We start from the raw sequence: 16,197 nt of genomic DNA, 5'->3' as shown, positions 1-16,197 counted from the left end.
GTTAGAATTTTTTGTTAGAATAAATGTTTATTGTTTGCACATTCACTGTTTTGTTTGTCATTGTTACTAATATTAGGCAGGACAACACTGGTGTTTTTGCAGCTTTTTATTCCTACATGGTTGCAAATCCAGACACTCCTGCAAAATCTGTTTTATCCGCAGAAGATCGACAATCACAAGAAGCTGCACTGAATTGTATAAAGGTATTCTTTAATTAACAAATGAGTTATTTATTAAAGGTTCCTTATATTATTAGGTATTCTCTATGAAATGATCACTATGTTAATAATGATGCTTAGAACTCCATGGAGTTCAAAACATCAGAATGGATTCATTCAATCATTCTATTCATTCACTCTGTTCAGATTTTCCAAGGATCTATCTCAAGGGTTAATCTCATGATCATTCAAATATTAATAAAACTGCCATTAAAATAGTTTTTCAAATGGTAACTATCAATATTAGGAAGTGTAATATCTATATGTTGGATTACTTCTTGAATGAATGCTCCTATGGGAAATACAGTATACAATCACCTACAGTGCTTACACAGTGACATAAGTGCTTTATTTACACATGTCAGATGTTGAAAGCACCATTTAGCTTCTATTATCTTAATATATGTAAGATGTTGTAAGCAACATGTCTCATATATATATATATATATATATATATATATATATATATATATATATATATATATATATATATATATATATATATATATTTTTATTCACCTTCTCAAGGCCAAGAAGGCCACTACAGATGAGGAGGCTACTTAATAGTGGTTATAACCCTCTCTCAACTCTATATCTCCGAAATACGAACCTTAACAAACAAGGCCGCTGTGCGGAGAAACAAGTTGAGCGCGGTACTACCAGGGACGTGGTGGGGATTGAACTTGGAATATATGTTGTCGGAATATATGACATGTTGTTTAGTGACAAATGTAATGAATTTGAGTGTAAAAGTTAATCTTCAGGTTCTGCATGTTTGCTTAAATATTTTTTTAATATAGGTTGAGAGTAGTGTTTAATATTTCTTGATGTTTTTTAATTCTCGAGAAATGAGAAATTGAGAATGAGCTTCTCAAGAATTCTTGAGAAATTTTGATAAGTCAAAATCGTAATTTTTTAAAAATTTTAATATAATTTACGCTCATAAAATGTATGTGAACAAAGCAGAGTAACAAATACAAAAGTCAATTAATATAAGAAAAAAATGGTATAAAAATATGACGAAAAAAAGATATACTCTAAAATATACAAGTGTAACAAGTGTAACAAAAATGTGAAATGAAAACAGCAATTAGATAAATTATAAGCACATAAATAATAATTTTTATTTATTGTTTTTGAAGTAATATTTTTAAAAAAATATGACGCATTCAATGACATGTTTGATAATCTATTTCTCTTTTTTTGTAACAAAATCATTAGCAGTTGAGAAATTATGTTCGTTTTGCGTTGAAGTTGGTTTTATTGCAGATAATGCATCTTTTAGATTTTCCAAATTTTACTACCTTATTCCAGTTTTTTTGAATATGCTGCATTTTTTTTTAAGTGTCTGATAAAGATTCTGGTTATCATTATCGCAATGTTGGCGTGGCATAATTTCTTTTATTGTATTTGTTATAGCTAAATTTAGTTGTTCTTCAAGTGATTTTTGACATTGCTGCTAGTGAACATTTATTCAGTTAGATCTTCTTCGGAATAAGATGACCCATACAATTTATCGAATATTTCTCTAGTAGTTTTATAAATATCATTTTTTGACAAAGATTTTAAAAAAGAAGAAGCATATTTTTCATCATTTGTTGGGTTATGTAAAAATTTGTATAAAGATACAACATTATCATTTCTCCTTTTACTTGTTTCTTTTTTGATATTGTTTAAAAATTCTTAACTTATTTGGTTCTTTCTACATTTTAATAATTTATTAAATAAAAATTTTAAGGCTCCTTCGGCTGTTAATAATCTTGCATCTGCTTGACTTAAAAGCTTCTACAGTTATTTGTGTTGGTTCTAATACAGCTAATAGAATTTTGGTCATTTGTATGTAATTATCTTTCCACAAGCGGTTAAATTTATTTCACTTAATGCCATTTGCACGCAGTTTTTGATTTTTAAGAACCGTTTCACCATTATTTCAATAGTATTCCAGCGTTTTTTACAGTCTAGTAGGAAAGCCAATTCTTTTTGTACTTGGTCTTTTACATATTTTTGTAGAACACCATTTTCCATTTTCCACCGGAGGATTTTTTTATTTATTTATTTCATTTTTCGGTTCAGTGTAAAATGTTTTCAAAACTGCTAGATGTATGGCATGATTGTAGCATAATTGCTGCAAGGCAATATGTCTACCAAATTTCTTCATAACCGCAGCACCATCGCTCATAACAGCCACAATATCTTCTTGTAAAGATAAACCAAACTCTTCTAATTTTTGCAACAGTATTTCCAAAGTTATTTCTGATGTACAACTTCCTTTGATAAAAATCAAACCAAGGTTAAATGAATTATTTTCATTATTTCTGTATAAATGAACACCCATGAATCTACGATTTTTAATGCTTGTCTATTCATCAATAGATACGCTGAACTTTCTTTCTTCGTCCTTTAGTTTCTTTATAATCTGTACTATCTCTTCTTTCTTGCTATGGTAAAATTCCACCATTAATTGTCTCACCTCAGAAGGATTTTGAGGTAATCTGAGTCCCCTGGCAGTCATACTTCGCCGTATAAATTCACCTTTAGTAATTTTATTGAACGATCGTCAATAAAATTACTAAAAGTGGTTTCGTCCTCAGCAGCCAATTTAGAAATCAGTTCAGCCAGGGTTGGTCATTTTACAAATTTTAAAATAGTTTGATTAGTTAGATTTTCAACTTTATTCTGTTTATTTTGATGAGACGTAGAACTTTCTAATACGCGAGTGTATTTGTGGACATTTTTAAGATGTCTCCGCATACCAATCGTTGCTGAACCTTTGCATAATAATTTTCTTGTACATAAATTACAATGTGCCTCATCGTTATTTATTATAAAATATGACTTAACATCTTTGTAAGTATTGCTTTTGTTGTTGTTGTTCATTTTTTCTATAAAAACTAGAATAAATAAATTAAATAAATTACAGATAACTTTTTGTAAGATCGTTTGAAAGAATCAGACAAATCATAAATTTCTTAAAATATTTAATCGTTTTTTTCTTATTAGAAATATAAAATATTGCAATAAATTATTACTTGAAAACTCTTGCTATCATAGTATTAGTATTTAATGTAAAAAATAAAACAGAAAGAAAAAGAAAACCTTGCGCATCATTTGGCTTACCCAAAGAACATAGAACTATAATTTGAATTAGATTAATCATTAAAGCAAATAATATTTTTAATTTTTTTCTCAAGAATTTTTATTCAATTTCTCGAGAATTGAAAAATAAAAATAATGACTTTTTCTCGAGAAAGTCTTCTCAAGAAACACTAGTTAAGAGCCTCCTTTTTTTAAATATAGTTGATAAATGAGGGCCTCTTTTTTTATAGGAATGTCATCCTGAAAATATAATAACAGAAAGTAAATTTCTAAGACCGGAGTCTTTACAAGAACTTGTTAAGGTATGTAATTTAAACTGTTAGGTATATTCCACATTTTCAGAATGGACTTTTGTTACTTGTGATTTTTATTTCAGAGTTTGATAATTGCATCAAAACCCTTGCATTTATATGAATCTACTGATGTCCCTTATGATGAGGATGCTGCTGTGTTTTTTCTTGAGTTTTTAATAAAAGTTGCTTTACAAAACAAGTATGAAAATAATTTTCATAAATTATTTGGTTATAAACTGTGCAATGTAATTTTTTCAAAGTATAGTCTTATATTACAGTTTTTTAATGCTTTGTATCACAGATTTTTATTGGCTACTTCATATCTATCTTGGCTATTTCCTCTACAGGGTTTTGATTATTACTAATAAAAATTAATACATTTTTAAAACAACAATTTTATTTAATTTTAAATTTCTCATTGTTCAGTACTTTTAAAATAGAGATCGCATATCATTGTTGTGGCATGCGCTTCGAGAACATTTATCCAATATAATTATAAGTGCCCCAAAAGTGAGGTATGACTTTTTAGTTTTCTTTGTTTTCATAATGAAAATTTAAATGTATAAAATTATACATATTTACATTTAGTGTAAAAGCATGTTTCTTATTGTCAATATTGTTAAGGAAATAATTAAAATAAAAAATTCAGTTAATTTAATAAAAAGGTTAATAATTGATAATAAGATTATAATAATAAAATTCATTTCAAATTTTTTTTAAATATAAAATTGAAAATTTAATAAATTTTAAAATGTAATAAAAATAAAATAAAAAAAGTCATAAACTAAAAATAAATTTTAACACAAGAGAAACATAATTGTGATACAAAAAATCTTTTCAATTTTTGTTAACTTATGGATTAACAAAGAGATTAATACAAACATTTAACAGTTGACTATAATTTTAAAGAATCATAAGTTAATAACTAATTGGAATTGCAATTTAGATCGACAACTCTAATTTTAGACTACATGTATAATATCTTTATTTATTTATTTATTTAAATTTATTTATGAAATAAACAAAGCAAAAAAAACTTTGTTAATAATATTAGAATTAGTTTTGTTAAAAAGATAAATTCATAATGCTTTATAAAAAAAATAAAATACATAAAAAATGAAAATAAATTATTTTTTTTTTTTTCAGTTTTTTAGTAGAAAGAGCTGTTGTCGGTTTACTTCGAATAGCTATAAGACTTTTGGGTCGTGATGAAATTTCATCTCAAATATTAATTACTTTGCGGATTCTTCTCATGATGCACCCTAAAGTTTTGCTCAGTTGCTCTAAACAAATTTTGTATGGCCTTCATGAGTTATTGCGAACTAATGCTGTTAATTTGCGGTATTCAAGAGATTGGATTACAATATTAACAATACTTCAGGTTGTGGGAGCAGGAGCAATTCCTCCTATTGTTAAACCAGGTGTGAGCCTAACTTTAGTATCTGGAGACATTTACTCTGTTTTACAAGAGGAAAAAATTGATACAGAAACTGGAGAGTTTTACAGTAATAGCATTGAGCAAATAGACAGAGGTTAATAATTACTATGTTGTTATTTACATTAATTGTTGCTATGATATTTATGACTTATGTTATTAAATTTATATATATATATATATATATATATATATATATATATATATATATATATATATATACGTTTAGATAAGTCCTGTGACACAGGGCTTATCTAAACGTATAGGGACTTCAGTATATTGTCTGTATATAGTCATATATATCATTCAGGGTATAGTCTGCTGCCGGAAAGGAGTGCTGCTACATTCAACTGAGGGTTTGGTGTGGGGCAGCAATCTTTTCTTTCATTATTTGTTTTTTTCTTTTTGCATTTTCATTTTTCATATATATATATATATATATATATATATATATATATATATATATATATATATATATATATATATATATACATATATATATATATATATATATATATATATATATATATATATATATATATATATATATATATATATATATATATATATATATATATATTAGAGTTATGATTTTTTTAACTTTTGTTACAGTTTTAATTGGCCATAGGTTTAAAACCTGAGAAATTGATAGTTAATATTAAAATTTCATAGTAATATTGAATATAGTTAAAAAATGTCCCCCCATTCCCCACCCACAATTAAGTTATGCTATAAAAATATTGTTGTTTTTATGACTATTATGGAAGTATTTGATTTTTAAATTCGCTATAAAGCATAAAACACACCTAAGTAAAAACTACTTTATGTGCTTGTGTAATATGTTTGTCTGAACTGAAATATTACACAAATACAGAAAATAGTTAATACTAATGCGTTTTATGTTTTACTCATTTCTTTTGTCTTTACCCATTTCAATGTCTTTTTTAATTGATTTTATATTTATACAGTAAATTTTTAAAGAAAAGTATTTTTATTAAAATAATATTAAAACATAGAACACATATTATCCATGCATTTTAGATTTTTCTGAAATGTCAAATAAATGTAGCAAAACTGTTGTTGACAAATATTTAAGAGTATGGACAAAAAATTTAGTTTCGTTTAAAAAATGTATAACATCAAGAATTGGTCTACCCTTTATTGAAAAACCATTGGATTAATTTGATAGAATGCTAAAAAAAACTTTTATTATTGGACGTTACAACTACCTGGTATCAATTGAAAAAAGCAGAAAAGAAAGAGTAAAGTTAATTGCTGTCGAAATAAGTAAATTATGGAACAAACTCAACTTTCCAAGTATTTCTAAAAAATCAGGTGGAAGAAAAATTAAAAAGGTTATAGAAAAACATGACAAGTATCTTAAAAGGCCTGGCAAAAAGGAAGAATGCTCTGTTTCGGAGATCTTTTTGATATCACCAATATTAAGGGCATATGGCTTAGTCTGGAAGATAAAAAATTTTATAACATACAATTATTAAGTTCAGGAGAAGTTGGTCACAGTACTAACACACAAGTGTCATTACATCCTTCAAAAGTCAGGGTTTGTAATGCAAAAGATATAACTTCTACAAGCAAAGCAAATAATTGTCTAGTTAGCAGTTCAATTGCATTAGAAGAAAGTGGTTCAGATTTAGATTCACAAAACAATTATGAACCAGTTGAATCAAAAAAATCAAGAAAGAGAGTATATAATAGAACAAAGTTAGCATCTAATCTTGTGATAACTGAATCTTTAAGTACAAATAAATCAGCTAGAATCTATAAAAAGTTATTTGAAAAAGATATTGAAATAGAAACTCCAAGTCAGACAAGAATATGGAGATCAACTATAAGGCAAGAGGAAAGCTTGAAGAAAATTGTTGATAAAATGGTACAAGAAGAACAATTCTGCCTACATTTTGATGGAAAGAAAATAAACAAGACTGAATACCAAGTTGTGATACTTCAAAATGAGAAAAGGAAAATTAACTTAGGAATTGTTTAATGTGAAAGTAGAAAATTCAATGATATTTTTGAAGTTTTTTAAAAAAATTACTAAATGATTTTAATGCATGGAAATGTATTTCAATGATTATGTGACACAACAGCAGTAAACACAGGAAGATTAAATGGTATAGCTGTAAAAATACAAAATGAAATGGAAACCAGAGGCTTTACTAAACCACAATATTTAGGATGTCAACATCATATACTGGATCTCCTTTTAAAACACGTTTTGGATCATTTTGTAAATTGTAAATCAACAAGTCCTGGTTTTGATTATAAATTTGTGAAGGACTTAACCAAAAATTATGAAAATCTTCAAAAAAATTATACATATGAAGCTGCATATGAGTCTAATCATTGCATAAACTTGGGATGGCGAGATGACTTCAAATTTCTTTATGAGTTATGTGAAGCTTTTAGTTACTTCAAGAATCATAAAAAATTAACGAAAATTAAGTGACACAAGCTCCCTCCATTGCACATTGCTAGATGGAACTCTAGAGCATCATATGTTCTTCTTGCTTATTTTCTTATACCAACATGGAGGTGTGAACTTAAAAGTGCAGCAACTTTTATTGCAAATCAATGGAAAAAACTTTGGTTCAGCAAACAATTATTTGATGATAAATCATATGACTATATGCTTGATGCATTGACTGAAATTAAGTGAACAGCTGCTTTAAAGTGCTTTATGAAACATTGGAGCAAAGAAGATAGTGTAGTTCATGTTCCAAGAACAAACATCATTGCTGAATGAGGCGTTAAATTGATGGAAGATCTCCTTCAAAATTCAAAAAAATGGGAATATGCAAATGTGAAATTTATTGGAAAGAATGACCTGCGAAGTGTTAAAACTAACTTGCTGAAAATAATTACTTTTATTAATCCACTTTACTGATATGTAGTTTATAAATACTAAATATAATTTACAATTAGTTTTATTTATTTTTATGGCTGTTGAATAAATAAATGGGTTAGAAATAAGCTTTATGTTATATATCATAAATGGGTTGGAAATAAGCTTCATGTAATCTATGAAAAATCACAGTATTATCAGGGGGGGGGGGGGTATTTTTGCAACTAGACTACCATTAAACCAATTTTTTATCAATTACTCACATTTCTCAGGTTATAGAAGTATGGCCACAACAGATTCAAAAAATGTCATAACCTTAATATATATATATATATATGTATATATTTATATATATATATATATATATATATATATATATATATATATATATATATATATATATATATATATATATATATATATATATATATATATATATATATATATATATATATATATATATATATATTTCCTTCTGTGTATTACTTAAGTAATATTATTAGGTTATGTTGCTGATGTAAAAGAAAACACCTACAGTATGAAACATCAAAATGAACAATGGCTTTTAATAAATAAAAATGAGGATGAAGGGCTACCTATAAATCAATATGAACTCAAGTTTAAAGAGAAGCTAAACAAACACAATTGTAAAGTTTTTATTAAGGCTTCGTCTTCAATAAGTTTTATAGTCAGAGATATGGCTCATGTTAATGACTATAACATATTTCAATGTATCTATGCAGTTTTATTGTTTGGTGAAGCAAGCTCAAATGGTGGTTTAAAGTATAGATTGGATGACTCTGTTATTAATGAAATTGAAAAAGAACTTAGACACATTCCTGAAAAGCCTAAACAAAAAGGCAAGCGAGGGTCATCGCCAAAAAGAGATAGCAAAAAGTCACTTCAAACATTTGATTCCCCTAAAAAAGAAGATGAAGTTGAGTTCAATGAAAACACTGGTAATATTTATGATGCAATCTCTTTGCAGCTCCTTGATCTTATGTATGCTTTACACACAAATGCTTCAGGTATACTTGGAAACATGCAGTGGAATGATTATCAAGACAAACAACAGGCTGAACTAAAAGCCAGATGGAGTAGTAAAGAGAGTATTGATCAACTTCCCAGTACTTTTAAAGGTAATTGTTTACTTTAGGTACTTTAAAAAAATTTATTATCAGTTCAACCTTGTTTTTTGTTGTATGAACAGCTGATAGCGATAATGCCATGTCATTGTTATGGGTAAAGTGCTGGTGTCCACTCCTTCAAGGAATTGCTCGACTTTGTTGTGACACTCGACGTGGTATTAGAATGACTGCTTTAACAGTGCTGCAAAGATCAATGTTAGCAGATGACCTCCAACTAATGTCTGCTGCTGAGTGGGAGAATTGTTTTAACCAGGTTTTTTTTTGTGTGTTTTTTTTATTTCTTATAATTTTTTTTTTATTTCTTATAATTTTAAGTCTTATTAACAAATTCATAACAAAATCATAAACTTAATATCAAAGTATAAATCTTATATGATTTATTGTGAGTTGTGCAAAAAAATACTTTATTTACAAGTGTGAAAACAAAAAAATAAGATGGTAAAAAAAAGTAGTTTGGTTTTTCTTTGTTTAGGTTTTGTTCCCTATGTTGTCTAATTTACTTGAGCTTTCAACGGATTGGGATCCAAATGGTTTGGAAGAGACCAGAATGAGAGCAGCTACATTGCTATGCAAAGTAATCAAAATAAAAATTTTAAAATGCAATAAAAATATATATATGTATTAGTAGTTAAATTTGTAAATTTTAAATTTAATTAGGTATTTGTTATTCCTATTTTTATATCTTTTCTATAAAGCAAATCTACTACCTCAGTGAGCAAATCTACTACCTCAGTTTTTATATCTTTTCTATAAAGCAAATCTACTACCTCAGTGATTGTATATAAATATTAATTTTTTTTTTAAATTTGTTTTAACCTTTATGTCTTCAATAAAATTTTTTAAAAGCCTCACTTTGTGTAAGTCTAATGTTTGTGTAACTTTTTTTAAAGGCATTTCTTTTGCATTTAAACACTTTAATATCATTGGCAACATTTACAGCATTATGGATGACAATGCTTGACTTTATGGACAAGTATATGCATGCCGACAATAGTGACTTACTTGTAAGTTTTACGTACTTTTTGTAAGTTTCTCGTACTTTTTGTAAGTTTTTCGTACTTTGCTTTCACTATGCTTATGTTGTCAAAAATTGTATATGTCTTTGGTTCAATAAAATTTTAATATATACATATAAAATTCTCTAAAACATCAGCAAACAACAAACCAAAATATAATTTTTTTTTTCCAGTTTGAGGCTGTCCCAGAGTCACTTAAAAATATGCTGCTCGTGATGTCAACAGCGGGAATATTTGAACATCATCAAGATATACCAGAGAATGAAAATCCAGATAAAAAAACTAGACGGTACTCAGCATTGTGGCAGGTAATTTTTATTAAAGTATTCACAATTACTTTTCCTTATATATTTATACAATAAAGTAAAAACAATCCGATGAAGCATTAAAATTATAAAGTTATTAAACCATAATTTTAGTAATGTTTCCTAAACAAAGCTAATTGACAAGAGTTTTTAAATTTTCTCAACAAATTGATTGATTTTGATAAAGTTTTTTTTTTAATGATTTTCTTTATTATTCCGTTTTTATAAAGGTTTCTATTAATGTTGTAATGCTAGACGGTTTTATATGATGATGAGTTTACTATCTTTTTCTTTCTTGTTAAAGTTAAAGTATACTTTTATTTTAGGTTACCTGGGACCGAATAGACTGCTTTCTGCCAAATTTAAAAGATGATCTTTTAGCGACTCGGTCACCGGCTTCATTACGTGCTTCGTCTCCTCCGGAACCAGATGTTCCTAGACTAATGACTATTCATAATTTAGAAGATGGCGATTCTGTGCAAAGTATAGTTTTTGAAATTTTATTTTATTGCTTAATTATTCATAACTTAAATTCAAAATTTTTACAAAGTTTTTATATTTTTATATTTCTAAATTCTTTTTTTACTAATTCATAGTTTTAAGAACCCATTCACCTGAACAAAATATCGAGTCTTCGTCGTCTTTAAAAGTTGGCTCCGTTTCTTTGACAAAACCACTGTTAGATATTGTTTCTACTCCTGCATCATCACCAGTTTCACAACGTGCTTCAAGTCCATTATTAACAGACGAACCTTCTGGATTAAATGTTCAACTCTTTACTCCTTTGCCTCTGATTAGTCCTCCTGGCAGTGTGCACGCTGTATCAGAAACTACGAATGTGCATCCAGTAGCAATCCTTTTGCCACCCATAGCTATGTTAGAACTTTCACCTAATGATAGGAAAGAGGAATCTTCGAAAAAGATACTTTTTAATGATGGAAACACTGATGTTAGAGCTGTTTTTGATATATAAGAAACCGTTATTTTGTTTTAGAGTAAAAATATCAATAGTGTTTCTAGCGAGAATATTCTAGAAACAGATATCATCATTTTTATTTTTTTATTTTTGAAAATTTTGTAAAATATTTACACAATAACATAATGGAATAAATTATTCATCTTAGTTATGAGTGCGATTTCACAGTTTTTATACTGGAATAAGAATCAAAATAGTGATAGAATTAATTAAAGAATTAATTAGAACTAATATTGAAAATCCTTAATAATTAAGTTGGTAATACAAATAAATTTGTTTTCATTTTTTATAACATTAGATTTGAAATAAATTTTAAAATCTAAAATTAAAGTAATTAAAATTAAGTTATTTTCCCTAGGGGTAATACAATAATTCAATTGCAAGTAAATTTCTTCGTGCGAAAATAATATCCAAAAGAATTTTAATATTGTAATCATTAATTCTTATCTTAACCGATAAAAGTTAACAAATCGTTAACTTTGCCCAGAGATGGAACTTTATAATTAGCTATTAGCTTGAGATCACGAATTTGCGCTGTTTTAGATTATAATGGCAAGAAACAAGTTAATTTAGCTTTTAGAAGACGTATTATAAAAGATAATAAAAAAAGGAGTCAAACAAAAAGAAACGGCCACCAAGTAATCCATTCATAAATCAAATAATCAAACGATTTAATAAAGGCAATCTTTTTAAAATGAAACATTAAGGCGGGAGATCACGCAAAACATGTCGTCTCACGGAGAGAAAAAATACTCGTCGCGCCAAAAAGAATTGCTAATGGTACCATTTAAGAACTGAAACTTTCAGTGTCTTAAAATAAAATTTGCAGACGGTTACAACTTTCAGGACTTTTGACCTTAAGAGCAGCAGAAAAACCTCTCATTTCCTTAAAGAACTGAAAAACTAGCATTAAATTTGCAAATGCTCATAGAGGCTGGCTATTAGTTATTGGAAAAGAATATTGTGGAGCAATGAATCAAAGCTCAATTTGAAAGGTTCTGATAGCAATTTAAAGGTACGTAGACCTAGAGGTAAACGTTTAGATCCTAAATACACAAGAGTAACAGTCAAGCATGGTGGTGAAAAAAGTGAATGGTTTGAGGTTGTTTTTCTGGTTTTAGCGGACTTGGACCTATCCATCGAATAAATGCCATTATAGATCACTTTGTTTATCGTGATATTCTCATAGAAAAATTGGTTCCTCATGCTGATAATAACATGCCTTCTTTATAGGTATTCCAACAAGATAACGACCCAAAACACACGTCTAAACTCGTTAAACAATGGTTTAGAATGAATCAAATTAAAATAATGAAGTGACCAGCTCAATCACTTGAATCCATTTTACAATTTATGGTACCAAGTTAAACTTTCCCGAAAACATAAAGGGCCCTTCAAAAACGCCGATAAGTTATTAAAGCTCCTAAAGCAATCTGGAATGAGATTACACCAGAAAAAATTATTAAACTCATTGAGTCTATACCGAGAAGATGTTCCATGATCCTATAGTAAAGGATATGCCATTAACTTTTAATTTCTTTTTTGAACAGTTATAAAAAGTTGTTAATGTTTTGGAAGATTTTTACATTAAAATACCAAATAACCAGAAAATAAACACATTTATTCGTTTTCAAGTAGTCTTTTATGTATAAATCATTTTTCTTAAATAGTAATCCATGAAACAAAACAAAAATTAAGGTACCAATTAACGTCTATTTTTTCAACCTCTGGTTTTACTTTACCATTGTTCCATTATATTATAAAGCTGCCTCCACAATTATTGAGTTGAATGGTATACTGTTATGGTTAAAAAAAAAATCTTGCTACCAGAAAATCACTTTTCTTTTTTGATAGTATTGTGTTTTTTTCTTATATATTGGCAAAATGTTATAAATGCAAAATATAGCTATTTATTTACAATAAAATATTGTTTTCCAAATTTATGAAGCATAGGGCTTCATATGTTAGTATGATAACATATATTTTAGTTTTTTATGACATTTTTTTGTACAAGCATTTAATGATACTCAAAATTTATCTTATAACTATGATTGTTAAATGCTAGAGTTTTTTTTTTTTTTCGTTTAACGTTATATGCTGTTCTAGTGATATACGTGCAGGTCTTATAGCCACAGGATTCAAAAGTTTCAAAGTTAACACTGTGCGTATAATGGTTTTAGATTGCAGCAAAAAAATAAGGAATTTTTAAATTACTGAAATAGCTGGCAAAAAAAAAATCTAAGTTCAGTTTAGGAGAAAGATTATCTTTTGATATATGGATCAATATCTGCAGAATTAAGTGTGTTAAGTTATTAGAACAAAAGCTTGCACGACATGGACTTGATATGCAAAAAGATTTTGTTGGTATTATGACTGACGGAGCAAGTGTGATTAAAAAATCTGGGAGAATATTACTTGTAAATTAGCAGTTATGTTTTGCCTATGGTGTGCAACCGTTATTGAAATACTATATCAAAAGCAGGATATAGAAAAAGAAACAAAAACTTGTTTACAGCCGATATTACTATAACTTTTAAGATAAAAAAAACTCAAAGATGTTAACAATGTTACAAGTCAAAAGTTGCATTCATATCTCGTTCTTCCAATGCAACAAAGGCGTACCAATGTAAGTAGGATTCTTCAGTATCTGCACAATGGTAGAACCAACGTTCATTCTGAATCTAAAATAGAGCTAGTAACAGTTCCGTTTTAATAAAATGTCGCAAGTTAATAGTTGAAATACTCGAAAGATTAGACGCTTCAAATCCAGCTATATCATTAACAGCTTATGAATCTGAATCTGAAGTTGAACTTTCTGTTTCAAATGAGGTACTACTCGAAATTGTTTCTAATTCTTCTGATTCTCCATCTGAATCTATAACACACAAACTTAATAAAGCTTTAAAAAAATCACATTAACCCAGTATACCAATTCGATGTGCGACGCTGTCGATGAAAATTCCAAAAAGGAAATGCTGTTGTTGGAAGATAGTAGTGATTTTTGCAAAGAGCGTAGAACTTTTTAATGCCTACCAGTTTACAATCTGAACGTGCTTTTTCTGTGGCCGGTCTTTTCCGACAAAAAAAAGAAGTCACCTGGGCGATGAATCTTAGGATGTGCCCTGCTTCGTCGAAACACATTTTTATAATAATCAAAAATAATTACATATTTATATTATATCTATAAAAACAACAAATTCTTTATAATTTAAAAATTAAGTATGTATAGTATTAAAAAACCAAAGAATTTCTTTGTAGTTTAATAAATAGCGTTTTCTAAACATATTTTGAATAAGTTATTAATTTTTTTAAAATTTTACTTAAATAATATGCTAAAATCTTTCAAGAACAGGTATGGGACTATCCATATATTATATGGTATGTATGTAACATTACTACGTACTTAAAATTATTACGTGTGCACCGAGGAGGGAGGGTGTGTCCCAAGGTGAGTAATTTGCTTACGAGTGCGTATGCGGGAGGAAAAATTGAGGTGGCAATTCACTATCACTTTCCTATTAATAAAAGATGAACGCCGCTCACGTTCATGGCCTGTTACGCACATAAAGGTTGAACAGCGCCAAAAAAAAAGGTAATCACGTTTGCCTGCGTGAATGGAATCGGGGGAGGGGGATTAGACAACCAAGCATATAAAACTTGTATTAAGGAGGGGGAAGTGGGTCATCAAGCGTACGTCAATGGGGAAGGAGGTATAAAAATGTACAAGGTGCAACCGGGGGAAGGAAGGGGGTCCAAATTTGGAGATTTCTGTGTACGTAATAAATGGATGGCCCCTATTTAAAAATCCCAGGAGAATATGTATAAGTAAATGGAATTGTTTTAAAATGTATTATGATTCTATACATATGATGTCCCAATTATATGTATAGAATCATAATGCAGGGCTTATAAACGTAAATTAGATAGTCGATCATATGTATCGAATCCAGCAAAAGCGAAGCAATATGCTTTATTGGATATGTCAATCTTTAAGGCATTAAAGTTATATGGTATGTCGTATGGTACTTTGCACAGCAAAAGCAAGCTAAGACATATAAAAAAAACCTGGAGGGCAAACCAGATTAAGTTAAAAAAAACAACAAAAATTTGAATGATCCAAAAATTTGTTTAAATATCCAGTTGTAGTACACATCGTTCATGTTGTACCTTTCTCATAAATACTGCAAGATCTTCAACCACCGAAGAGACAAATAGTAGATATTAGCTACAATTCGTAAATGTCAAAAACCTTGATACAATTGGCTATGTGTGTGATATGCTTTCAGCAGATATCAGAAACATTCAGTAAATAATTTATCGAAGAGCATTTACTTTATGAACATCTAGTCGTCAAATATTTATTTTTTAACTAGTACCTTGCAGCAGTTGTAAGGTATTACTCAATCTCTAGTCAGATTTTAACACCAGTTGTTTTTGTTTTGTATATGCCACTCAAAGGTATGCCTAATTTCAAAAAATTTGATTTTTTAGTTTTTGTTTTAGTATCTTTTTTATCTTTTAGTGTTAATAAACAACCAGAGGACATTACTACTACACCTTTTAAAGATGTAATTGAGAACTTGAAAGTTGTGATTAAGAAAAGTAAGATGTAAATAAGAATTACAACATGTAATTTAGAAGTCCCAATATGTAGTTAAGAAACACAACATGTAATGAAGAAATTTTAAAATGTAATTGAGAAACCCAATATGTAAATAAGAAATCGCAATATGTAATTTGAAAAACGAAAGTTGTAATTAAGAAATTGTAATATGTAAATAAGAAAACATTATTTGTAATTGCAAATTTAATGTAAGCTTAAAGGTCTTTATAAAAGATCTTCTTGG

At 28.1% G+C, this 16,197-nt stretch overlaps 1 protein-coding gene across 1 annotated transcript in view; it reads left to right on the top strand.

Moving 5' to 3' along the window:
• LOC100213268 (Golgi-specific brefeldin A-resistance guanine nucleotide exchange factor 1) overlaps positions 1 to 11,499 on the top strand; it is a 76,710-nt gene extending 65,211 nt beyond the window's left edge. Inside the window, exons 27-38 of the mRNA XM_065796411.1 lie at positions 77 to 203; positions 3,545 to 3,616; positions 3,691 to 3,806; positions 4,048 to 4,122; positions 4,754 to 5,139; positions 8,409 to 9,044; positions 9,116 to 9,306; positions 9,526 to 9,627; positions 9,944 to 10,057; positions 10,243 to 10,377; positions 10,701 to 10,857; positions 10,971 to 11,499. Coding sequence (XP_065652483.1) covers positions 77 to 203; positions 3,545 to 3,616; positions 3,691 to 3,806; positions 4,048 to 4,122; positions 4,754 to 5,139; positions 8,409 to 9,044; positions 9,116 to 9,306; positions 9,526 to 9,627; positions 9,944 to 10,057; positions 10,243 to 10,377; positions 10,701 to 10,857; positions 10,971 to 11,347 — 2,488 coding nt within the window. The 3' untranslated portion in view covers positions 11,348 to 11,499. The remainder of the gene's footprint in view (positions 1 to 76; positions 204 to 3,544; positions 3,617 to 3,690; positions 3,807 to 4,047; positions 4,123 to 4,753; positions 5,140 to 8,408; positions 9,045 to 9,115; positions 9,307 to 9,525; positions 9,628 to 9,943; positions 10,058 to 10,242; positions 10,378 to 10,700; positions 10,858 to 10,970) is intronic.
• The last annotated feature ends 4,698 nt before the right edge of the window (positions 11,500 to 16,197 follow it).

This window comes from Hydra vulgaris, chromosome 04, assembly GCF_038396675.1.
Source record: "Hydra vulgaris chromosome 04, alternate assembly HydraT2T_AEP".
Taxonomy (NCBI): Eukaryota; Metazoa; Cnidaria; class Hydrozoa; order Anthoathecata; family Hydridae; genus Hydra; species Hydra vulgaris.
The sequence above is the reverse complement of the archived record's forward strand: the minus strand, read 5'-3'. Positions and strand labels throughout refer to the sequence as shown.